We start from the raw sequence: 27,536 nt of genomic DNA, 5'->3' as shown, positions 1-27,536 counted from the left end.
ACAAAGGCCTCCCTTAGACGCCACAATGGAACTCGCGCACTTGCATCCACGGTCACCCCACTTTCTCGAAGTCGTTAAAAAGCGTAACCAAAGCCATTCCCTCCGCTCCCTGTACCGTTGATATTTGTTCCGCACATTAGTAGGAGGCGATCGCGTTACACAGCATTAGGTGAATTATAAGCTCCGCTGGTGTCACTCGATCTGTTTGCCGACTGGGCTAATGAATGGTGGCATGATAGTAGACTGTTTGATTATTGATGCTAGGCTCTGGACAGTGGGTCAAGGAAATTATTTTGAAAATTAGTTTTTCACACATGTATGGAGCTGACTCACTTTCCGGAATTATACTTTCAAAAACTTTAATCATTACTTATTTAATAGTTTGGCATATATTTGAAACAGGGTTATGAATGTTATGATATAAAGTTACAATAAGGGAAAGTTACAATATAAAACAATAAGGAAAACTGTGGTGCCAAGATTAAGGATGCACGGCTGCTGCAATTAGTGGGGGTGGAAGTCTTGTGTGAACGCGGCGAAGATACCATGGATGGAGCACATAATCCAGCGTTCTGCACTAGTACTCGGGGCTGTCAGGACTTGCTGCTTTCATTCGCTTTTTTTTGACATATTATAATTTGGCATAGTTTCATCATTTCGCATAATTTGTATTAGCATAATATTCTAAGTACTCAAAATAATATAAGGGCCACTTGAATTTTACCGGTAAAATTAAATCAAAAATATGTTTGCGTTTTTAATTGAATACATTTAATTGAATGAAAAGTATTTGTACTGTGTTATGTTCTATTAAAACCATTTTTAAACCAGGAATGTTATAAAGATAGTATTTTCGTTTCACCCATAAAATTCGCATGGCCCTTATTTTCTTTTGAGCAGTATAGTACAGTCGCATAGTACTTTGGCTACTAATTTGTTTGGCATATCATATAACAGTTTTAGAATAATTTTAGTTGGACTAATATATATTTGACTAATTTATATTATACATATTATTATTTAGGCTAATAATTATTTGTCATATTTTTCAGAAACCATAATTTCAGTTCCAACATTTTATTAAACATAAATTAGGTTAGGACAGCATGATGTGCAGGTTCGAAGCGCCTAAACTACGCAGAATAGGGGTCCGCGGACCTCGTCGACCTCGCCTTTGTTCCTAAACATACGAGTATTATGACTTTTGCTATACTTAAATTTTTATTGCTATATGACATATGTACATTACAATTTTTGGGAGTAAACACATTTATGCTTTCTGTAACGATGCGAATTAATTATTATGTCTTTGTATATTAATGCTGTTTGATGTTAGTCTACATATGTGACGACTATGCTTTCAATGTTTATGCTATGTTATGCGTAATAATTTATGCTCAAAGATGATTAGGTATGTCGATTTTTCGGCTAAAAAAATTATGCGTAACAATATTATGCAATATAATATAATGACCCGGATAACTCACGTCTTAAATCGAGTTTAGCTCGACATGTTTCGGGCTAATCCGTAGCCCTTCGTCCCCGGAGCAACGCGACTCAGCGGCTGCAGCGCCGCTCTGTTCGCGCGACTACCCGACGAACTGACACCGGCACACAACTACCGCGTTTTCATCATCATCAACTGTCAAATATAGGGTAGCACACAACTAACAACATCGCTCGTAAAGGTACGTTCACACACACCGATGACGCAGCACGAGTATTTAACACCGTTTTCCAACTCGGAGATACGTCCAACCACTATCCCGGTTGAAATTCGCGGACGACTAATCTCGATGGCTTCACGCACTTTTAATACGCGGCTTTTAATATGAGTGAGTCTCACGGTAGTTTCATGTTCAATATTATGCAATATTGATTTAATGCATTCCAAGAGTGCACAACCGCTGCACCTCACAACGGACACAGTTGCATGGCTCAATACCCTGAATGTTAACATTTAGCATATTGTATTGTTATGGGTTTTTTAAATCATTACTTGACAAAACATACACATGGAAAAAGTATTTTTTCTTCTGACGCAGCTGCGCAGACTCTCAGCAGTAGGTGGTAGATATAGTAAGCCAAGGGGCCAAACCAAAATATTGAATTTTTATCGATTTGTTTTACAAGTCTTCAATTTTGTGCAATATTTCTTTATCATCTTTAAGTCCATAACTTTTGCCTAACAGCCATATTGATGCTTTAACGCCACATAGAAGTTATATTAATTTAAAACGCATTTAAAACGATTACGCTTATATTAAGCAGCAAAACACACAACACGCTACTTAAATATCTGTTACTCTGTTACGATTATGTAGTGACTCATAACCTAAACGCATCAATAGAACATTTCAAACCCATGTAAAAGCAATAATTTTCCCACAGCTACCGGGATTGTTTTTCGTGCTGGCAACACCATGTTGTGCGTAGGTTGCCGGTAGGTGTCGCGTTACGAGCGCTCCTAAATTTACCTTAGCCAGCTACCATTAAAAGCATTTATGTTATATTGGATATCACAATATTATCGACTGCACAGTCTAGTATTACACGCTTTGACCGCTTCTTTGAAACCGGTTGGGAGAAGTACGTTTAGTATTAAATTTGTGGTTCATGATAATTTAAGTTAGAAATGTATTATTTTAGGGCCTGCAGGGCTACTACGAAACTCGAAACTCGAAGTTCGTGTCGTGCGGTCCCTCTGACACTTATACTATTGAATACGAGAGCGAGAGGGACGGTACGATACGAACTTCGAGTTTCACGATGCTTAGTTAAGTTCTTGATACTTGAAGCTCTCCGATTTCTCAACGACGGCTGACCGATAGTTTTTTCTTTCTATGTATATTATATTTTCGAATTGGTCCCATTGGCATCAGATCCTGAAGATGATAAAATCCTGGAGAAATCATAGGAACGACGTGTCACCAGGCTGTATCTCAAGAAACGTAATAGCTAGACAGCTGAAATTTATTTTTGCCACAAACAACAAATGCTAAAAACAGAACAAAATAAATACTTTTTTAAAGGGGCTCCTCCAATATAACAAACGTGTTTTTTGCTAATGTCTAATGTTGTATAGATAATGGTACGGAACTCTTCGTGCGCAATTCCGACTCGTACTTGGCCGGTATGATATATTGAATTGACGCTATCATTAATTTTATGTTTTTAGCAGTAAAATTAAGTGATTAATAGTAGATTGTACAACAAGGGCATAAAACGAGCCATTTTACCCAAGACGTTCATATAGCCACCCGAGCCGGTACGGCGAGGGTGGATAGGCACGTCGAGGGGAAAATGGGTTTAATGCTAGAGTTTTACACTGATTTTCACTTAGAATGCGAGGAAATGAAATAGCAATAGTGGAAACAATAATTCACTTTCTATGTACCTTTTATTTTTTATGCATTATTATATATTTTTTTTAATTTAACTGATTTAATATGATTGGTGTGATTGATTTTTAGTTTTATATAAATTAAAAAATATGCACAAACTTTTTGTTTGTGGCTGTTGAAACCTGTTTGTCTTAGACGACGATTTTATTTTATGCACTAGAACATAAAAAGTCATTTTATGTCGCCTAGATACAGCATAAACACAAACTTTACGAGCATGAGAAGTGAAAAAACTATTCTCTAATCCGGAAGCTTGGAAGTTAGCGATCGATCCTGTGCCTCTAGTGTGGCGTTTTCACATTGCAAAACATTCGTTTACTATTCGAAGACGTTAACTAAATCGAGCGTTCAATCATGCTCGATCGTCGATCGATACGTAGCCGCCAAATGTCCACGGTGCGGCGTTTCACCCGTTTTCGTTACGGTACGCGGATGAAAAAGTTGTTGAGCAAACTTTCCGCTAGAGGCGCTGTCCGTGTTTCCATACAAATTGAGATTTTAACGCGAACGCGATCGAGACGTATTTTGTGAACGGGAAAATACACTAAGCATACTGTGATCGTGTTATAATTATAATTCAATACCTATGAAAGGTAGTTTTTTGTATGGTGGCCATGGACTTCGAATTTGTATCCGGTTACAATTTTTCGGTGCAAATTAGGGTATATTATATCATTGCAAAATATTTATGTGTTACTTACGTACGACTCCAAGATAACATATAATTTTTACTACACTGTTCAAATTATTCATCTTTATAAAAATAAAATTGTAGCCAGTCTCAAGTTTCATCTCATCGGCGTATAAATTTCACGGTTGTCTTTTTTTTAAATTGACTACCTTATTGATACTATCACGCTTGGATTGGATTTAAATTGGACAATTAAACAATAACATGAACTAATATCAAATAAAACACAACTCAATTATAAAATACTTTAAGTACTTCAGGTTTGAAAATCAGTTCAAAGTATAAATAAGTAAAAGTATTGATGTTTAGGTAGTTGTTTTGAAACAAAGAAATGCCTATGTGTTTGTTACGGGATTTACAGATGTAATGAATAGAAATAGAAATATTTATGCGCTCTTCGCACGTATATAAAACATAAAAATACATTAAAACAATATGCGAAATCGAATAATGTTTTGCCTTCGTATTTCTATTATGCCATGTGGGTATTGCTTTCTGAAGTTTACTGAAGCTCGATAAATACGAACTTGTGCGACAAAAAACGACAGTGTTGTAAACTCTTTTGCACATCTACTTAAGGCTGGCAAGTTAATTCTAATTCCAAATTTAAAGTGTTAAAATTCAAACGGCGAACGCGAACATGTGCAAGGGAGTCTACAGTACTTTCATTCTAGCATGGTGCGGGTGACAGCTGTCAATATCATAGACTAGAGAGTGAAAGTGTCGAAACTTGAGTCAAAAAAAGTAATAATTTAAAATCTTAATCATAATTAATGTCATCATTAATCCGATTAGTGAAATTCTAGATTGGAAACTTGGAATATTACCTATTTGTCACTAAGGCTAAACGGAGTTAATAAGAATGTTCGTTACTTACCAATATAACTCCAGATCCATTAGGTCCCATCACTAAACGAGTCTCTGGTGTTACGTTACATGCATATTACGTTTCTTCACTTAATTGTGCTTTGAATTTTATTTAATTGATTAAGAAAAGCTGATAGGTTAAATTTATTTCGCATAACATAGTTCTTTATGTTCAAATATTTTACGCCAGTCATACATATTCAGGCGAAAACTGAAATATACATCCGTAATCGGAAATCATTTAATAAGGAATATTAAGAAAATACAAAATATCTATAGAGCTAAAACTAGTATTAAATTGAAATAAACTAAAACTTTAATTAAAAAAGAGAGGTGGGCCTCTTGGCATCGTGCCCATCACGCAGGCAGCATTCCCGCGTTGAACTGCGATTGCGATACTTTGCGCGAGAAAGCTGCCGGCGCGAGGGTTGCCTGTTGCCTCCCTTAACCTATTGCTGAGCTCCCTGTGTAGCTCCAGCGCACCCTTACCCCAAGGACCTAGAGTCTCGACGCCGAAAGCAAAGAAATGATATGTGGGCGCCGAGACAGCTATATTTTATGACCTTGAGGCGTTCCCGGGCGTCTGCCGCCGCCCCTGCACGTTTGGTAGTTGCTGCTAGGTAGGACACCGCCAGGGTGTCTGTACAGGTAGCGTCCCACACCAGCGCACGGCCATTCTTCCAGGGTATCAACGACATTCTGTCAGGGCGCTTGCCATCGCTCCGTACAATCGGGGCTCCAGAGCAGCGGGATCGTTGGCACTAACGAGCGCTTTTTTGAGAATGTCGTTTACTTAAGTTCCAGAAATAAAAGTTCCAGAGTTGGGCGAGGGGTATGCATGGAGCCAGTAACCAGATTCTGGCATGGACACAGCTAACAGTCTGGCCCAGTCCCTGCCTGTTGAAGGTTCTATTAATGTCTGTAAGGTGGTGACGGAGGCTATAGTATCCCAGACCCTTTGCCTATGTGGTTTGGGCGGGAGATTTGGACTCGGTCCAGCTAGCCAGGCATTCGTGGCCTCGTTCAAGCTTGCAATCTCGCAATTAATGCCCGCTGGGACTTTAAGTATTCTACCTGCGAGATCTAGCGTGCTGTGGATCGAAGATAGGAATGCCGGCAAAGCCACACTTGAAATTTTGCGGGTTACCAACCCGCCGTTCCTTATCGGTAAAGTGCTCGCTGAGATGAATGTTCAAGATGTTTTTCAATTTGGGTTTCATAGCCTGTCAAGGTATGATCAAATGGGGGAATTTCCAAAATGGGCGAAGTAGGCAAGTGAATTTAGGGGCAACAAACAGAATTCAAAATAAAATAGCTGGGTGACTAATATTTTGAACAAGGTGGTCAAATACTTACTGAATTTTGTTGTTGATTTACTTAAGAGAAGAGGAATGGCCTCCTCGAAGATGGGGGAGCCGAGGAGGTGCAGACTGTCCTTCGATACCTACTATTTTTATGTTTAGAGCAACGTAGTTAAAATTATTTAAAATTTTAATTCTAAACCTATGCGAGTGCTGTAAGTTTAACATGCAACAAATCAGCTAAGCTAGGACTGTCTGTGCGTCTCCGGCTAAGGTTCCATCGTCGAGGTACCAAATATTTAAATTTTGAATTTAGGTTGTGTGGATTATCGGATTTATAGACAAACTGAAAATCGCTGGACCGAGGGGATCACCCTGCTGACAACCGACGGCCGAAAGAATTTCATTCGATTTATGAATTAGTTTTGAGGGACTGTGGTAGCACTGGAGAAGAAAGTTATAAATTTCCGGGACATGTATTTTAATTTCATTTAGCAGGGTGACCCTATTGACCGATATAAATGCGTACTTCACGTCTAATTTTAGAAGAACCACGCACGAATCACTTAACGAATATAAAATATCCATAATTATATTTAGACCGCAGCAACTTTTTTTGAGTACCTAAAACGAAACGGTGCATCAAGTGTCACCCGCACCATGCTAGAATGAAAGCACTGTAAGAAAGAGTGGAGTTGCAATCCTTCAGCCAATGTGAGAGTATCAAAATAACCATTGTATCGCACACTCAAACAGATCAAAATTAAATGTGAGATAAAAAAGTATATCTTCGTTTTGATATTTCCCTCAGTTGCATAGATTTGGAGCAACTCAAACAACAGCGCTCTAACGTCAAAATCTCAAAGATTAAAGTGTAAAAATGCGCAGACGGTTCGCCTTTCACAAAAATTAACGTCAGCCGGTGACGCGGCGTCAAATGACGCTGCCGGAGACGTTAATGACACGGGCTCGGGTTCGCAAGCGCAGCCGGGCGGAGGCCTAGTGTGGGCTTGGAAAGCAGTACAATTATATGAATCCTTCATTGCAAAAGACAAATTGATTATGTACATTTGTATGAATGCTAATTCTTCATTAAAAATACAAATAAACATATTTGAAGAACGGAGATCCGTTTACGTGCAAAAGTGCTCGCTTGAATAAATAGTTTGCTAGTAATAATTGAAATCCAAACCTACCTATTTTACTCTCGTAGGCAACAGCTATATATATATAAATACATAATTCATCGTTATCTCTAAAAGAAAACTACCCTGGTACTTGATTAAACCTCCACCAAACATTTTTCTCACGCGTGCCATAAAATAATTATAATTGAATAAAGCCACCCGATACGGCTCCCAATTTTGGGAAATACTTAGAAGTACGTAACCTCACGTTACGTAATTGTAGAAAATTAATTATTCGTGCATTAAAGCAGGCTGGCATGGGATACGGAGGCTCCTCTTACACTAAAATTAACGACGACGCCGCTTCGGATGTCGACAACTTAGAATAATTAAAACGTGCAATTGAAACCCGCCAGCGTTCTCAAATTATGTAATTAAAAATATCTGGAGATTAAAAATTAGGTTCGGGTTTTGGTTTTCGCGTAGAGCGCTTGAGAAAAGCTGGGTTGTTCTAAAACGATTGTAGGTATAGATCGTATTTCTTAATAATTACACCGGTACACCTTTTCGACCTATCAGGTCACGTATCTTTTCATACAAATCATAATTTCCATTGCTAACTTTTACTTTATCCAGAGTGTATATAATATTCAAATGTACAATATGTAAGTATACCTACATACAATAGCGACTAACGACTTAGCTTTTGGACGATGAACGTTTCAAATATTACTACTTATAAGTAGATATACATATAAATTAAAAATAGACTGACAGTATATACCGTTCATATGCCATTATAACAAAACAACTTTATGCAACAGTATTTTCAGTGTTTACTTTTACATCTGTAGAGATCGCTCTTAAGCGATAAGGCCGCCTATTGCTCACCTTGTAATTTTAATAATCTGTTTTCTGTATCGCTTACTATGTCTGGTGTACAATAAAGAGTCTTTGTATTGTATTGTATTGTATTGTATCTGTTTCGTCCTATAACATGTTCGTTTCGTGTTTTTAACCCTTGACGCAAACAGAGGGGTTATAAGTTTGACCGCTATGTGTGTCTGCCTGTGGCACCGTAGCTCTTAAACGGGTGGACCGATTTGAATGCGCTTTTTTTATTTCAAAGCAGGTTTTCTAGCGATGGTTTTTAGACACGTTTTATGAAAATCGGTTCAACCGTTTTTGAGATATTGAACCTTGAAGTGACAATGTCGGTTTTCCAACTTTTTGTTGGTTAGGTTATTGTTGATTGTAGGTACGTTTATCATAATATGAATGATCAAATTTCACATTGATGAGTATAAATCCGTTATCATCGTAACAAATGTATAATCACCGCAAAAAAAGTATCAATCAAACAATTAACATACATACATATAATCACGCCTCTTTCCCGTAGGGGTAGGCAGAGACCACTTCTTTCCACTTGCTACGATCCTTACATACTTGTTTCGCTTCGTCCACTTTCATTATTTCCTTCATACATGCTCTTCGGTTTAGGGTAGGGAATGCAATCCCGATCTCGCGGGATCCCGATCTCGCGAGATCCCGTGTAATTTTTCGGGATCAATCCCGAAGCATAATATGACGAGATCTCGTTCGAGATTGACGGGATTAGGCGGCAATGGTCAGCGATGTTGCACACATCCGCTCGCGACGCGAGCGGTGCGCTGAATGACGGACGGACGGCATAAAAGCAACTGCAGCGTTGTTATTGTTATATTTGAAAAATCCGCATAATTATCAAGATGATTTGGAGCAATGGAAAGGGCGACGAGACTTTCCAATGCCAAGTAAATATCTCTAAGGAAATAAATTAAAAATTTAATCACACGATTATATCCTAAAGAACCAAACCAAGTAGATATTAATTCGACAGAATTAAACGAAGATAAAGGCTTTTGTTTCCAATAATATTTTGTTTTATTGAGAAGAAGCAGTTTTCATCGTTTACAGTGATGTGATTTTTTTAAAAAAGATTCATCAAAAAATCTCGGGATCCCGCGGGATTAGAAATATCAATCCCGCGGGATCTCGATTTTACGATCTCGAGTCGGGATTGCATTCCCTAGTTTAGGGTACTCTTGACCTGGCCTTTTTTCAAGACGTCCCTGATTTGGTCTCGAAACGTCCGCCTAGGTCTACCCCTTCCAACACTTTCATTCACACTCGCCTCATACACTGTTTTCGTCAATCGTTCTTCATTCATTCTCTCGACATGGCCAAACCATCTCAGCATACCTTTCTCAATTTTTGTCACTACATCTTCTTTCAGACCACGTTTCCTAAAAAAAAAAATTTTTTTTTTAGGAAACGTGTAAGTATAAGTAATAGTGTTACACTAAAATACTAACGGCAGTAATAAATAAATTTAAAAATCAAACCCCAGGATTATCGAAATAGTAAAAATAACTGTCGGGTCCGGCTCCGGCGTAACCCGAGACTGTGTAATCCGACACCGCACTAAAAGCGACTCGCCGAAAACAGCCGCGTCTTCTGTTACACGTGTAAAGGGTATTTAAAGTTGATTGGTTCTTTTTATTGTGACCGAAAACCTGGTTTTGTCACCCTGTGGAACTCGAGGCCGGTTTGATGCGGTAATACCGAGATTATGGGTGTATTATTACATTTTAGTTTAGTTCTGGCCGATATTTTATATTATTCCCAGTATAATATATGTATTTTATGTACTCGCTTTTGCACACGATCTTATGCATGGTTTATTGTTATCCAAAAAATATTATGATTTTTTAGAAGAGATTAAGAATAGAAAAATTCATTTGCAATTCACAACAACAAAATACACAATATATATTACTACAAATAGACAACATGAAGGATAGCATAGGTCATTGCGTGCGTATTGTCGTTTAAATCATATAATGTAAATACTATTCGAAAATACTGAAATACTATATTGAATTTGAAATACAGAAATTGAATTATTATTATTGAATTTGAGGGTAGAAATGTATGACTATAGTTAATCTTGTCAACAGGTGGGAAATCTTATAACAAGCTTTTATTTAACTTCATTTCACCACGTAGGTATATATTTCTTTGTTTGCTTCGAATCTCGTTAATTTCGATCCACTTCCAGTGACCAACAGGGCTACTACGAAACTCGAAACTCGAAGTTCGTGTCGTGCGGTCCCTCTGACACTTAAACTATTTAATACGAGAGCGAGAGAGACGGTACGATACGAACTTCGAGTTTCGAGTTTCGTAGTAGCCCTGCAGGACATGAAATTACATGCAGATTGGATGACAATTGACAATTAATGCAGCAGGGCTACTACGAAATTTGAAAATCGAAGTTCGTATCATACCGTCCCGTCAATGCCAATGCAGGGACCGTACGATACAAACTTCGATTTTCGTAGTAGTCCTGCAGGTACAGTCAGCAAAAAAGTTTGAACGATAACATAGGTACATAGTTATTCAAACGTTAAAAAATTGCCATCCAAAAAAATACAAGACTGGCGACGAAAAAGTTTTTGCTAGAAATTGAAACGTTCAATCAATTTTCATTACAACACCATTTTAAAACTTACAATATTTCACAGGCACCGTAGCCGCCACAATTTTTTATGACCACATCTATCTCCAGACCTAGATTTGTCTTTGCCAGTTTTACGTGTCAAGGGAACTTGGTGCTTAAGTCGTAGTAGGAAGGGTCACATTGATCGTGTTAAACTGAAACCGATATGGACACATAATACTCGCATGCACGCCTCCCGGGGAGGTGTTGCTTGTTCACCCCCCGCCATAGATTAAGGAAAGGAAAGGAGGGAAGCAGATGCGAAACTCCGCTGTTTTTACCCCCAACACAAAAAACCTCTCCAGTCTATCTGTTTGTGGCATCATTGTTTTCAAACGGATTGGACCAATTTGATTCGGTTTTTTCACGTGAAAGCGAGTTTCTTTGCGTTAGTTCTAAGCTGTTTCTTTAAAATCGGTGCAGCCTATTTTACTCACTCGCTCGTCGCATTCATTCCACAGAAGTCTTCATTCGGTCCACTCGTTCACATCAATCATTCACAAATCCACACACGTTGACGTCTTCAAAACTGAAACATGTATCTTCACGCACAGTCTCCCGGCCTGATCTAGCACAGCATAGATGTATGTACTTTCCTTACATTGTCCAATGTGGTCAAAACTGAAACATTTGTACCTTCACGCCCAGTCTCTTCCCTTGATCTCGCAGAGATGTACAATGCAAGGCATCGGCGGTGTCGGTTACAACGAGCTATCGCGTGTCATCGCGCTGACTCCATGCAACTCGTTATTTTGCCCACTGTTTCAGTTAACTGGTTAAACTAAGCTTTGGTTTCTGGCTACTTAACAATGCTTTTAACCATCGACGCAATAACGTAACCCACTTAGAAACTTTGCCCACCCCCCCCCCCTTTAAAAATGGTTGTCTCAAAAATTATAGCTAAGAACAATTGCAAGGAAACTTGCTTTCTCGTTAAAAAAACATCCGATCGAGAGCTACGATGCCTCAGACAGACATATATTGGTGTCAAAGTTGTAACACCCTTATTTTTATGACGCAGAAAGAGGGGTGTTATAAGTATTACTTAGTTATGGTAGTTAGTTAGCTAGTTATGTATCCCTAAAATCATTTCAGCCCTTTTTGTTGACATTGAGTCATTATTAAGTACGTAGTATACTCAAGTTTACGGCACGTCACTGCGATTCCGTATTTCAAGCAGCGGTGTGGACAGCATGCGATAAAAACGGTGCGCATACGTTGCGTCACTGCGATTCCGTGCCGTCACCGTTTTTTAAGCAGCGGTTTGGCCGCACCTTAATATAATTCGCCGACAATTGAGAAAAAATATAAAATCAGGGGATCTAAACTCATACATAACTAAACTAACCTAACCAACAAAAAGTTGGAAAACGCCCGAAATTGTCACTTCAAAATTCAATATCTCAAAAATGGCTGAACTGATTTTGATGAAATATATCTAAGAACCATCGCTAGAAAACCTGCTTTCAATTTAATTTATTTACGCTCTAAAAAGAAGAAAATAAAATTTTCCTTTTAATTTTTAACTATGAAATAAATCATAAAAACCATGATGGCTACCGGATACGCAGACAAGTCTTTAGTTCTACCCGGATAATTTGGAACGTGGTACCAACAACCTTGAATGGGAAATATGATTAGTTTTTGTCATTTTCCTTCCTTGCAAGTTATTGCAAATTTATCGTCTATAGAAATAATATTTTCAAAATCCAACTACACATTTAATACTGCGAATGTTTCTCAAATATATTAGACAGCTGTGCAGTTACAAATAATCGCACATACTTAGCCGTTTATTATATGCAGGCGCTAAAACAAGGATCGGGCGGAGCCCTGTAAGATACGACGCGCACGCGCATTATGTCTCATACATAATACGTCAGTTCACATCTGGCCAAACGGCCGACATTGAAGCATCACTCCGCTTTATGCGTCAAGGGATCAGCTCGTAATGAAATTATGTCCGCTGACCGTGTCACGGCCTTGGCCCAATAATTTGCGCATACGCAGTGCAACTTGCACTGTGTAAACAGGGCAACTTGGGTTCTGACAAGGTAATACGAGACGGTGTAGCTGGGAAATTGTTTAAGCTTCATTTGGGTGATACACAGCGATACGTATCTTGCCGTGCCTTTGACGCTAATATTATTTAATTCGATAGTGAGAGCGACGGTACAATACGAACTTCGATTTTCGAATTTCGTATTAGTAGCCCCTCTGATCGATCATCGATGGTAATTGGTAACGTACACGCATGCATATTTAACCCGTTTTCATCGGTTCCATAGGTATTAAATATTTAACATAAAAATATTTTAATGATGCAGATTTTCATCATATTTGCAATATTTTAGGTAGGATATTTAATTATTAATTTCCAGAAGCAGTTAGTGTTAATAACATAAAATTTGAATTCTATCTTTTGTTTGTGATGGGCTTGTAAGTGATATTAATATACATTTATGCTTATTTGCAATTAAGCGAGTCGCAGCTACCCATGCATATAATTTCAAATCTTCTAATTAATGTCTAGTCTTACTCGTTTGTCATTAATCATAATACAAAAATAAATCTATTGCTATTATATGCTATCTTACGAAATCTGCATTGCCTGGTCAAAAATGAAAAAAGCTGAAAGCAAATGAAAAATATATTAATTAACGCACGTAAAAAATTGCATAAAAGAGTGAATCTAATCTAGCTATTCCTATTATCAATGTACTTAGTAGTTTAAAATGTTTGTGGGATACTTATGGTTATTTATTTTATTTATTTATTTATTTATTCAGGAAATCAACCAGCCTTAATTAACTACATTTGTACACTTAACTACTTAAGATGATACATGGCGAATAATAGGTTAGCACAGTAGATACGTAACAATAGTTAAGTTATGAGCGTAGAGATTTTATCAAGATATTTGTTTATCAAGTTAATCTCATAAAACTTAGTAGAAATATAATAAGGATGTTCAAATTAAATTTGTAATCTTTGTTTCCTTTCTCTCTACATCATACGAGGGCAAACGTACAGAATGAAAAATGTTCTTGTATTGCGATCCCTCTCATAAAAAGTGTCTGCAAAGACTCTTACAAAAATCCAATAACTTATCAACTTCAGGAAAACAATCCTTCATCAAACTCATACATTTCATGCGAGCTCTTTATTGCTCCAACATGCATGCATGCGCTGATAGCACGTCAATTGCACCCGCGATGGCCGAAGACAAATTGCTTACATTTTGACATTTGCATTTAGAACGAAAACTGGATTTGATTCCGTATTGTTAACCGGATAATTTGAATTACGTTTTTATGCATGAAAGATTTATGGTCTCTTTGATATTTTTAGTATTTTGGGCATTGTAAGGTGGTATTGGGCTAGGCTGTATGATTTACTTCAAATCATAGTATTAAGAATGCGATAAAAAACAGTAAAAATTAATTGAAGAAGCTGCAGTGCGGCAAAGATCTTGATAAACGTGAGTGACATTTACGCGTATATCTCGTATAAAACGCTTGGAGGTAGAAACAATATTACACGAAAAATGTTAGTTTCTATATCATCTGTTTTCTGTGCTATTAGTAGGTCTAACGGACTCTATATTTTGTAGTTAAATGTACGCGCATAACTTCCGAACGACGATACCAAATTGGATAATTACTTTTTGTTGTGTTCGTTATTATCAGGACAAGGTTTGTGCGTAACAAAATAAAAAAAAGACTGGAACGGGGGCGGAGCCGCGGGCAACAGCTAGTAAAGTAATAAGTGTATTTTGTGGTCTTGTTTGAATTTAAACATTAAATTCTACGCTGATTTTTAACGTTAAGAGCGTGCAAACGAAAAATTGCCCATTCAGCGATTTTGAGGTTTTTCAAATGCCTTATTAATGTCTAAATGCTTACGTTTTTTAAGGAAAAACTAATGTAACATATAGATAAACTCTTATTCTGATGTATAGCGGTAATTTCCATTTATTTCCGTCAGCGATTTTTTTTTGCCAAATCATTTTGTTAGTGAGGTTTTACAAAAATACGCGTCAGAGCTGTCTTTCATGTGAAATATTTCCATTATAACCCACCACAAACAGTGTAACTTTAGTATTTTATAATAGGAAATATAGTCTTTTAAGACATAGGGTCATCATATGTATCAAAATATTAGTTATTATTATTCAAATACCATTCTTCAAAAAGTCTAAATCGGTCTACTTCATCATTTTTTATCTCATTTGTTGTGATGTATTTGCCAATAAAACAATTTTATTATAAATCTACAGGAAATGTTTAGTCTGTAATATTTTTTTCAGCGCTTAATAATAGCTCATTTAATTTTGACAATTTTCTAAACTTGGGTCCTAAATCGATTATATAACCGCGCGCGTTAATAGTTACGACTCAGAAAGCGCCGGGCTCTCCCAAGGAACGGACGTATCGCTCTGCGCTCTCCGCAAGGTTATCAACCTTTACTGCAACCACCCGATAGTTATAGCGTGTCCGCAATTGCTTGATACTTGATAAGTAATTTTACATGTTAAAATTAAATGTTTTAAATTTTCGCAATTTTCACTCAAACTAATACGGGTAAATGCATTTTACATTTCACAAGCATTTATTTAACTTGCCATATTAGTATGTATGTTAGTATGTAGTGTGTAAGTATTAACTAAATTTGACCCACTTCCCGATTTTTGATTGAGATGAAACTTTGCGTGCATGTGTGAATAAAATAACAATGTAATATTATTATTATGACATGAAGCTGATCTGATGATGGAGCTGGAAGGTAACCACAAGAACTCTGTAATAAAACGACATAACCCATCGAGTTTGGGCTCATTAGATTTGTCTTGACGAGTCCTAGGTGGTAACCAGGGACAAAGGTACAGTCAGCAAAAAAAATATTTTATTAAAAAAATTAAATGTAACTTAAAGTTATTACAGCTTTTATTTAATTTGCCCTGTTAGTATGTTTGTTAGTATGATAGTGAGTATGATATAAAAGTAAATAAAATCTTGTTGTACAGTAAAAGTCTTATATTCTTAGATATGGGCAATAAACGAAAATCATTTGGGATGAAAAAACACAGTACTGTTAACACAGTATGAGCTGCTTAGAAAAGGTTATTCATCATTATTAATTACCATTACTGTAAATCCAAGATAGAAATCTAGTTCCATAAATATATTTTTTTGTTAAATTCACTCCAAATCGGAATTAAAGTTACTGTAAAATTACTGTTTTTGGTTTTAAGATAGCATTTTTTTATCAGGTACTATACTACCATTAAAAGGTTATTTATCAATACTAATTCCCATTACTGTACATTCAGGATCAATAATAAATACGTTTTTGTGTTAAATTTAATCCAATTCGGATTTATGATAACATTACTTTCTTGATTTTAAGATTGCATTTATTTTCAGACGGAAAATAGAACAGGCTGAAATGTCGAATATATCTAATCATGAGATTTCTATAAGTCCCAATATGTAAAATGTATGACGCATTTTCAACTTTAAAAAAATTAGATTTTGCCACAATTTTATTCAGTAATAATACTTTTGTCTAGTTTGCACAGTATTTTATTAGGTACGTACCAAGTGAAATCATATAAAATGAAGATTAATGTTTATTAAACATTCCAGGATACTACTAAGTTTTGATAGACTGTCTCCGAACATGTACGATAGCTAATGAAATTCCTGTTACTAAAATGTCATTGGACTCCGTAGTCCATTAAATTAGACGCCTTACGCATTGTTAATAATCTACTCCCAGAGAAGTCGACTCCATCTGATCTAAGGACTCCATCTTAAAACCCTCGCTTCGCTCGGGAGTTAACGCACGACACCCTCGCTGCGCTCGGGAGTTAAATCTGGAGTCCTTTGTTACGCTCAGGATTCAATACCGTACCCGTGACATAATAAAGTGCTTTATCCCCGTAGTGTACAATCTACTAATAGTATTTTATGCAATTGTTACATAAAGAGGGGTCTTGAAACCATAGTGTGGGTTAACGATACCAGCGAAGTGAATATCGTTATAGCATCACACGAGTGTTTAAGGCCTAATTATGTAAAATTTCATACAATATCTTATACACGTACACATTATCGCCGAAATATATATATATATATATATATATATATATATATATATATATATATATATATATATATATATATATCGGGGATTTCGGAATTGCTCGTTTAAAGATATTAGATGAAAATAATTATGAGCAATGATGATGAAATATTCATTTATTTACTAATTATTACGTGCCCTCACACAGTATACCATCATATGCGTAAGAAACATTGAAACTAAATATTTTGCGCGCACTGAAAAATTAAATTTTTATTGCCAGCTTTTTTTACTGACTGTAATTTTTATACGTTGTTGCCATCTAGGGCCAAAAAGTCGATGTGGTTATATAGATTTATTACAGAGTTCCTACGGCCACCTTCCAGCTCCATCATCAGATCAGGCTTCATAAATCATAATAATATACTGCATTGTCATTTGATTTACACACGTATGTAAAATTTAACTTAATCTGAAAACGCATATTTAGTCAAGTTTAGCTTCCAAAATTTATCCATACCTACTAATAACTAACATACTAACAGGGCAAGATAAGTAAAAAGCTTGTAAGTAATAAAATAAATTATTATGTTAAGGAATAAAAATATTTATATCGCAACAATTTTTTTTCTTAATTTTACTACGACGGAAAATGTACAACGATCAAGATGTGTTTAATGTTTCGGCAACGCTCGCATCGTACGCACACAGCAAACCGTGGTTGTGTGCGGGCGAAACACGGGCCGCGGGACGGAGATCGCGCCAGTGACGAGTTGGACAAAATGTTTGCGCGCTCTTAAGAAACACTCGTACTCGCTTCTGTTTCTGAAGTGCGCGTGACGCAAGCGCAGCCCTGGTAGGTACGCAGCAAAATAGGAAATTAAAATATTGAGGAGCTTGGCAAGCGTACCCATTCAAATAAATAATCATACAGATAACATTCAAGCAAGACATAAAATATATTTATAAAAATTTCTTTGCTTTTTGAGATCACGATCTTAGCAATAATTTACGATATAATTACAAGTATCAGTGGGTGTCACAATCAATTACAATAAATAAGATTGACCTCAAAATTTCACCAATCGTCTCACATATATCCCGTGACGTCACACCGCGTGGACACCGGCAATGAGGTTATTGACATGTCAAACTATTTCTGCGGCGCCAAAATAAAAGCGCGCGGGCAGCGGGGGCGGCTATAGACAACAATCGCAACTTTTTAATTTGTTTACGCAATTAACATCAAACATACTAGACATGGGTAATCTCAACTCCGCGAAGTGATCTGACTCACTAGATCCAGCTCCGGTGTCGGTACCGAATCCGCTTATTGAATCCGACTCCTTTATTGACTCCGGTTCTTTCGAGCGATTATTAATTTATCTATGGCCGATCCGCTCCGGCTCGGTTCGGTCGGTCGGTGTCGGTACGGTACTGCGGTGCCCCACCCGCTGACTACATAGATAATAAGATCCAAGTCCAAGATCCGATCCGCAGGGCTACTACGAACCGAACCGAACCGAACCGACCAACCAAACATAGATAATAAGATCCAAGTCCAAGATCGATCCGCAGGGCTACTATGAAACTCCAAAATCTAAGTTCGTGTCGTGCGGTCCCTCTGACACTTATACTATTTAATACGAGAGCGAGAGGGACGTACGATACGAACTTCGAGTTTCGTAGTAGCCCTGCCGATCGATCCGAGCCGAGCGAGAGCGAAAGCAGGCGGACGGAGCGAGTCTGTGTGAGTGAGCGTGACGGCGATCACGAGCGAGGCGAGCCGCTCGATCCAGTCGGAGTTAGTAACTCCGGAGTCAATAAGATTTGAAAGGAGTCATTAAGGGATTCGGATCCGCTTGAGGATCTGACTCTTTTGAATCTTCAGATCCGGATTTACCCACCTCTAAACATACAGTGTGATAATTAGATGAAAACAATAAATTGAAGCGTCGACTTGCGGCCTGGGACGGTCTCGAGTTACGTTTTGAGCAAAGGAACGTCTAAAATTACCCCGCACGCACACATGTATCCCGGTTGATATCGGTATGCACGCACACAGTGGCGCCGCCTATATCTATTATCAAAACATCCAGCGACTCCGGTTACAGCGATCCGAGCGCGCTTCAGATATCGTGTTACACACTTTAATGGCTGGAAAAGGCCTCGAAAACGTGATATTACACGAGTTTTATTGTGTATCGCAAAATGTAATTAATATTGTAACCGTATACTTGATAATTTATTCGGCGTAACCCCGCGACCGCCTTTGTGGAGGTCCCCTCGACGTGAGCATATCGAATTTAAAAATACGACTCGCTGTCTCCGCTTACGAGCATAGCGCTGCTGCCAACAACCCGAGCCGCGAAGAACAACGGAAACTCACATCAATGTCGGAATCCGAATACAAAATACTTATTAAATTTCATACCTTGATTTCTTCTTCGTTTTCCTTTTTGATGGGTTTTGGGGCTGATGACGATGATTTACTAGTGTTAGAGTCCATTTTGTGCCTGCACTTGCACTCATGAAAATTCTATTAGAACTGGTTAAAAGTTTTTGTCGCGTAAGTTTGCCGTGCGCGTAAACATACCAAGGGCTCCCTGCGTACGTACTTGCGTAGTGCCCGCGCGGCGTTTGCTTCACGACTGTCGCCATTGGCTGCTGAGTGCCGGAAAAAGCTCATTTTTCGCGCGCTCGCCGGTGGGCGGGGCTTACGCGCGCGTGCGCAAGGCGGGCAGCGAGCTTTCATACTTCCTATACTGTAGTCTTTGCTTCCTGTCCTATCACAATAATATATGTTTTGACCATGATTATGACGGTCGGAATGTGATTTATTGAGCAGATATTTTGTTACTTGGTAGATTGTACGAAGATTGTTTGTAATTATTTAGTAAGCGACACTTAAAAGGTTTACCGAGATCAGAATAGAAAGAAAGCATGAAAAATTAATACAACTAAATTTTGATAATATTTGTTATTTGTTAACATTGGAAATTGGAACAATATGTCTGAAGTTTAAGCAACTTAAAATATACGATCGTTGTTTAAACTAGCTTTAAGCAATAAATATGTGGAACCTCGAGCCTGTAACTATTATGGCTTGTACTATTACTTACGAATATTCTGTGATTATGGTAAAAGTAGTATTAAGTACTTATGCATATTCTGTGGTAAAAGGACGAGGAGGTACTTTATACCTACCGCGTATTCAACAATCTCTTCTCGGAGGAATAAATAAATAAATAAATAAATCACGGGACAATTCACACCAATTGACCTAGTCCCAAAGTAAGCTTAGCAAAGCTTGTGTTATGGGTACTAAGCAACGGATAAATGTAATTATATAGATATATACATACTTAATACATATTAAACACCCAAGACCCGAGAACAAACATTCGTATTTTTCATACAAATATCTGCCCCGACACCGATCCGACTGCCGAGGAAGAATCTAAAACTAATTATTGTTTTAAAAATAAGTTGAAAACATGATGGTTGATAAACTCTTTCCATACAAAAAATAGTTAGTTCAGTCAGTACCTAGTTTTTAACAATGTACTGTACCTTACCTACTGTAACTATTGTGCACAAAATTGTTTAAAATGAATTGTTTGAGCCAACAAATTGTTTTGCAATTTCGCGAAATATTACTTACGAAAAATGTGTAAAATAATATTTTACAATAATAATATAAAACGTCGAGAACATTTAAAATATACTTAAACAAATATAAAATCAATAATAATAACCAATCAAGAAAAAAAAACATTTTATTAGAAGCCATCTGTATTGTGTTTTTTTTTACGTTATCCGGTTATAAATTCCGGGTCTTCCTGACAATCAAATCGGGTAGTCACCCTAGGGAAAAAAAATCAGTTGTTTTTTGTTAGTAATTAATTAGTTATATAATATAAAGAAGAGTAGGTAAGTACTTAATGTAAATTTAAATCTTGTTATATGTTAGGTAAATACGAAAGTAACTCTTTTTGACCTCTTCCTTCACGCTTAAACCTCAATACTCAATACCTTAATACTCAAAGCTCTGAACCGATTTAGACGAAATTTGGTGTAGAGATAGTTTGAGTTCCGAGGAAGGATAGTTTTATCCCGGAAAATTGCGTACGAGTTCTTCGCAGACAGAGTTGCGGGCAACAGCTAGTTCAATACATGCAACAGTCACACTGGAAGGTAGGTACTTATATATTTTTTCAAGTTTATTTCAGGCTCTAGTCCCATATACTTCATGTTAGTTACAGTCTTATTGGTTTGGACGACCAGATGGCCTAGTGGTTAGAGAACCTGACTACGAAGCTTGAGGTCCGGGTTCGATTCCCGTGTCGGGGCAGATATTTGTATGAAAAATACGAATGTTTGTTCTCGGGTCTTGGGTGTTTTCTATGTATTTAAGTATGTATCTATCTTATAATTATATTTATCCGTTGCTTAGTAGTTAGTACCCATAAACACAAGCTTTGCTAAGCTTACTTTGGGACTAGGTCATTGGTGTGAATTGTTCCGTGATATTTATTTATTTATTTTTATTTATTTATTTATAATTGTAATGTGTTAATGTTACAATACAATACAATTAATTCAATTACTTATTAATAAAATAAAACTTGTGATAAAAATATTTTTTTAAAATTCTTGGAAATGTTAAAGAATAGTGTAAGTTTTTGTGATAGTAAACGCGCGTAACGAAACGGAAACGTGGACATATCCGACGTCGGTTCATCACGTCAAAGTCAGAGTGACATTATCAGCTGTTCCTTCTTTGTTCTGGAGATTCGCTCGTTGATTCGTTGGTGTACACACGTGCCCCGGTGTAATCTCTAAGAATAGTGATCTCGGTTCAATACCTGGGTAGTTTTTACTAATATTGGTGTTGGTTTATAACAATTTTATCATCCAGGTGGTTTTACACGTAAGTATTGGCATTTTTTAGCATGAGTGACAAAGATCCTCCCGATAAGGAGGCTCGTTGTCGTTTATCACAAATGAGGGTATGTCATCACAAGACTCATACGATGGCTCATTTCTACCTCTCACTCAAGCTTCACAAATGCAAATTGGGGATGCAATGCTTGATGGTGGTATTGTTAGCATATCCGAGTCTCCGAAAAAAACTCAATCCTGGGGATTCTATTCAAAATATGTATGTCACTCCCGTTATAGCGCAGACGATCCGCCCTTGAAATATTCAGATGCAGACAAGGGACCCTTTGTGGTTCACATCAGTAGGACGGAGCCAGACCCCTCAGCTGGTTTAACATTGCGCGTCCTGAAACTAGCTCAGCTTTTACATAAAAACAATATTAAAGGTATTTTGGAAGGTTCAATAAAAGCCATGGGTCGTAATAAAATTGCCATTAGTTTCAAATCAGCAAATGAGGCAAATTGTTTTTCCGATTCTGAGTTTATACAAAAAACAAATTAACTGCGTCTATCCCACGGTATCAAGTATCTAGATGGGTGTAGTGAAAAACATCCCGACTGAGTGGTCACTTGAGGAATTGGTCTCAGGTATTGATTTCCCTTCAAACTTTGGTTGCTCAACTGGTCAGATAATTAAAGCGCGCAGATTGTTCAGAAAAGTGCGTAGGGAAGGACAAGCCCAGAATGGATCCCCTCAAACACAGTAGTTCTTACTTTTCACTCTCAATCACTTCCAGAGAAAATATATATTTTCAACACATCTATACCAGTTGCTACCTATGACCTCCCAACCATACAATGCAGAAACTGCTGTAAATTTGGCCACATAGCAGCAAAATGTAGGTCTAAGCCATGTTGTTACAACTGCTCCCAACAACACACAGGTGAATCTTGCACAGTGCCACAAAACAAAATAAGTTGTTTGTTCTGCTCTGGGCCTCATAAAGCTACAGATCCAAAGTGTCCTGAACATAGCCGTCAAAAGGCTATAAAACTAGTTATGTCTGAAGAAAATATTGGATATCTTGAAGCGGCTCAGCGGTTCCGCCCCGTTAGGACAAGTTATGCGGATGTATTCCAAAAACCGTTTGATACACCCCAGCCTCTTCCATTCCCTAATCACCACTCCCCCTCTCCAGTCCAGTCCAGGGCACCCACCCCAAATTATATAGAAGATTCCCCATCACAGAAATCATATAAAAAAACAATTTTCACCGAACGAAGGCAAACTCGCCAAGCACGTTCTGAAAAAATGTATGATAGACAGACTCATCAACAAATAATTCGTGAACCCCCTTCAGTCATGCCCAATGGGTGTGCACTGACTAATCCCCCTAGTTCTACAACCCCAAATGACAATTTGTTGGAGCTCCTAACTGGACTCCTAGTTAATATGGTTCGCAAGTTTGGCGATGTCTTACCGAACAATGTCTTGTCCCAGCTACAAACAATTCTTCCTCTTATTACTTCTAACGCTAATGGATCAGAATATCTTGCAGTGGAACATACAGAGTGTTAGAAATAAAAAACCGGATCTAATTCATCTATTAAACAAATTTAAACCAGTGGCTTTTGCCATCGCTGAGACATGGTTAAAACCAGAGTCCACCTTTAGGATTCCGGGTTACTCATGTCTACGAGACGACAGAAGCGACGGGTACGCAGGTTGCGCTCTCCTTGTTAATAGATCTTTATGTATAACCTTATTTCTATCCCTAACCACAGCCCTGGTATTAATATCATTGCAGTAAGGTTACTAAATCTTTCATTTTTTCAGTCTACATTCCTCATCCAACTTTAGCTTTATTATCAGAACTTAATACTATCCTCTCAAATATTTCAGGTCCTTATATTATTCTAGGAGATTTCAACTGTAAACATACCTTATGGGGCTCTCCCACTTGTGATTCAAACTCTGCTGCTTTGTTAGACATGCTTGATGATTTGAATCTTTGCGTTTTAAATGATGGCTCTCCCACAAGAAGGACTTCACCCCTTCAAAATTCTAGTGCATTAGACCTGACCCTTGTCTCTTCAAATTTAATATCCTCCTTTAATTGGAAGGTATTAGATCGTTCGTTCGGCAGCGACCACTTTCCTATACTCTCCACTATCATAAAATTCATACCCCTCGCCTTCAATTTCTCCTCCCCTCTTAAAATACAGAACCGCCCAGGCCGACTGGGGCAAATTTTCCCGAAGCCTAGATGATGAGATCAGCAGCTTGGATGAACCTGACGTGTGATAACCTTACTCGAAGTATACCCTAAGTTTGTAGATCTACTCATTAAAGCTGCTGACCTAGCCATCCCTCTTAAAAATACAGCCCGGCATAAAATTTCCTCGCCTCCATGGTGGGATTCAGAATGTACTAAAGCCATTCATGAACGTAATCGTGCTGAATTACATATTCTGCTAATCTCACCATGGACAACTACATATCCTTCAAGAAGACCCTAGCTAAATCAAAGAGATTGCTCTCAAAAAAGAAATCACAGGGTTGGACTAAATTCTGTGAATCACTGTCTCCTAGATCTCCCCGTGTCTCTGGTTGGAAGAGAATAAAGCTTTTCGACGCGGTATGAATTCCGATTCTAATACAACATCCAACTCCACTGATTCATGGTTGCCAGCCTTTATGGACAGATTGTCACCTCCCTTTGTACCAGCTGAAGACTTATTCCCTACTCCAAATTCTCAATCCATCCTGCTTTGGATAGTATGGATGAACCTTTCTCCTTCCCCGAGCTTTTATGTGCCTTAGATAACCTTAAAGATTCTGCGCCGGGAATTGACGGTATCCCTTATTCGTTTTGATAAATGCATCACGTGAGACTAAAATGTACTTTTTGAAATTATAAACTTGATCTTTATCACGGGAGTGGTGCCAGAAGCGTGGAAAACTCAAATTGTCATCCCCTTACTCAAACCCGGTAAAGATCCTAATGATCCATCTTCTTATCGCCCTGTAGCACTCTCTTCGGTCCTGGCAAAAATTATGGAACATTTAATCAAAAACCGTCTTGAATGGATCTTAGAGAATCGTAATATCCTGGCTAAATCACAATTTGGTTTCCGTAGAGGGTTGGGAACTATGGACAGTCTGAGTATTTAACAACTGATATTCGAATGGCCTTCAGCAAAAATCAATATTTGGTGGGAGTTTTTTTAGATATATCTTCAGCATATGATAACGTCAATCTCTCCATACTCAGGCAGAAAATGCTCCAGCTGAGTATTCCGATGAGATTGACAAACATCATATGTAATCTATACATGGCTCGATATATATGCGTCCGGGTAAATGGTACTACGCTTCCATCTCGACCTGTATGGAAGGGCCTACCCCAGGGCTCGGTCTTAAGCCCGTTATTGTACAGCCTCTATACGTCTGATTTACAATATTCAGTTGATAGCTTTTAGTAATATTTTGCAGTATGCAGACGATATTGTCCTGTATAGTACTCTCCCTCGCGATGACTGCGCGTCAAGTCTAAATACAGCCCTTTCATACTTAAAAGACTGGTTAGATCGCCATGGTCTGTCACTATCGGTCCCCAAATGTAATACTGTTATATTTTCTCGTAAAAGAGTTATCCCACCCATAAATATTAGTATAGAAAATCAAGCTATTGCTTTGGACAAAGTTAAATTTCTGGGAGTATATCTTGACTCGAAACTGTCTGGGGTTCATCATCTGAATTTCGTTGTCAATAAATGTGAAAAAGCCTGAATGTTATGCGGTCCTTATCAGGCGTTAGATGGGTAGTTCACCCGTACACCCAAAAATACTTTATAATGCTATAGTTCGAAGTCACTTCGACTATGTAGTTTTATCCTAGAACCGTGTAGCAAGCTAACATTAATAAAACTTGACAGGATGCAAGCTAGGGGTCTGAGAATTGTTGTCGGTGCCATGAAATCCTCTCCGATAAACGCACTACAGGTAGAATGCCTAGATCCTCCACTCATACTCCGCAGACAATATTTGGCCGATAGATTTTTTCTAAATGTTACCCAATTCCCTAACCATCCTATAATCGTAAATTAAACGCCTGTCTAACCTTTCGACTTCGTCCAATTATTGGTCACATAAAGAGCTCCTCTAATTAAATCATTTAACAAATTTATGTCTGTCCCTGTTTTCCGCTTTAATAAAAACCCATCTTCTGTTTTGATTATGAAACTTTAATTTTCGAACCAACTGTAGTTTTTGATTGGGAATACGTAAAAAATCTGCTGCTGCTAATGCTGAATTTATTGAGGTCATGAATAAGAAATGGAATGGGTGGACAAAAATATATACCGACGCCTCTAAAAACTTCTGGGGACTTAAATGTCGGATCCGCGGTCTGGATTCCCAGTCACCAAACTATATTGAGTTTCAAATGTCCAGCGCAGTATTCGGTATTCACGGAGAGTCTGTGGCTATATATGAGGCAGTATCCTACATACAATCTCATCAACTCAATAAGACCATAATTTTATCAGATTCCTTGAGCTGTTTACAGGACTTAGTGAAACTCCCTTTCCATTCTAAAGATAACTTCTATCTAACTCTAAAAATTAAGAGAAAGCTAAGATCATGCCATCTAAATAATCTTCAGGTAGTTCTGGCTTGGATCCCCAGCCATAGCGGCATAGTAGGCAATGAACAAGTGGACCAATATGCAAAAGATGCTATCCAGTTAGGAATCAATACCTATGACAAATCCTTTAGTCGTGACTTAAGATCTAATGTCCGTCCTCAACTTTCTGAGATCTGGGGAAAATTTGTGGCACAGATCACAGCAGACCAAGACGACACTATGGTAACTTGCAGCCCGACCTTCCTTCAAGACCATGGTTTTTTTAAATACCGAAATTCAATAAACTGAACACGACGACAATAATAAGGCTGCGCCTTGGTCACTTTTGCTCCCCGGTTTTTTTGCTAAACTCAGAATTAAGGACAATTCAATATGTGAATGCGGTATGGCGAAGGAACTTTGGAACACATATTCTTGGAATGTCCAAAAATATCTGTTCCTATGTACGACCTACTACCCCATAACATCTGTAGACCGTTTTCCTTTTAACACTGGTTTTCTCCCCCTTTTGTAGTATACTAGACTCATTTTATCTAAAAATAACATCAAATTTTAATCCAAACCGAATCCCCTTGCAATCCCTTAGTTGAAAAAAAAGAATCCCGTAGTTAAACTGTGTCTAACTATACGTTAAGTAGTGTGTGTTCAGTGGTGGCAGTGGTTACTTTTTGTTTTAGATTGGTTGTGGCTGGTATTCTACCGAACAAGGACAGCTCTACCGTACTCGACCTGAAGTCGTCTGGCAGTGTCTTATCCAACCTCGACATTGGCGGAATCATCGCATCGTTCGATGGGGCCATTAATCCCAAAAATTGAANGACATGGGCTACTTTATATCCCGGAAAAATGCACAGTTCGCAAGGGAACGGCGCCGCGATAAACGAATTCCACGCGGGCAAGCCGCGGTCAAAAGCTAGTTAACTATAAATTAACCCATACTAACGCCATCTAGCATATTCGCCTGTCAAAAAACCCTTATTAT

The 27,536-nt window shown here is 37.9% G+C and overlaps 1 protein-coding gene across 2 annotated transcripts in view; it reads right to left on the bottom strand.

Annotated features, from left to right (window-relative positions):
- The window catches only part of LOC141436087 (uncharacterized), a 47,118-nt gene extending 27,444 nt beyond the window's left edge, over window positions 1–19,674 (bottom strand). The window contains exon 1 of one of the 2 annotated variants that reach the window (XM_074098936.1): window positions 19,456–19,674. In XM_074098936.1, coding sequence (XP_073955037.1) covers window positions 19,456–19,530 — 75 coding nt within the window. In that variant the 5' untranslated portion in view covers window positions 19,531–19,674. The remainder of the gene's footprint in view (window positions 1–19,455) is intronic. The other variant, XM_074098937.1, reaches the window with a different exon arrangement.
- Window positions 19,675–27,536: the final 7,862 nt, after the last annotated feature.

The sequence above is a fragment of the Choristoneura fumiferana genome, chromosome 16 (assembly GCF_025370935.1).
Source record: "Choristoneura fumiferana chromosome 16, NRCan_CFum_1, whole genome shotgun sequence".
In the NCBI taxonomy this organism is placed as follows: Eukaryota; Metazoa; Arthropoda; class Insecta; order Lepidoptera; family Tortricidae; genus Choristoneura; species Choristoneura fumiferana.
Note: the sequence above shows the minus strand (reverse complement) of the source record. Positions and strands in the feature narration are given on the sequence as shown.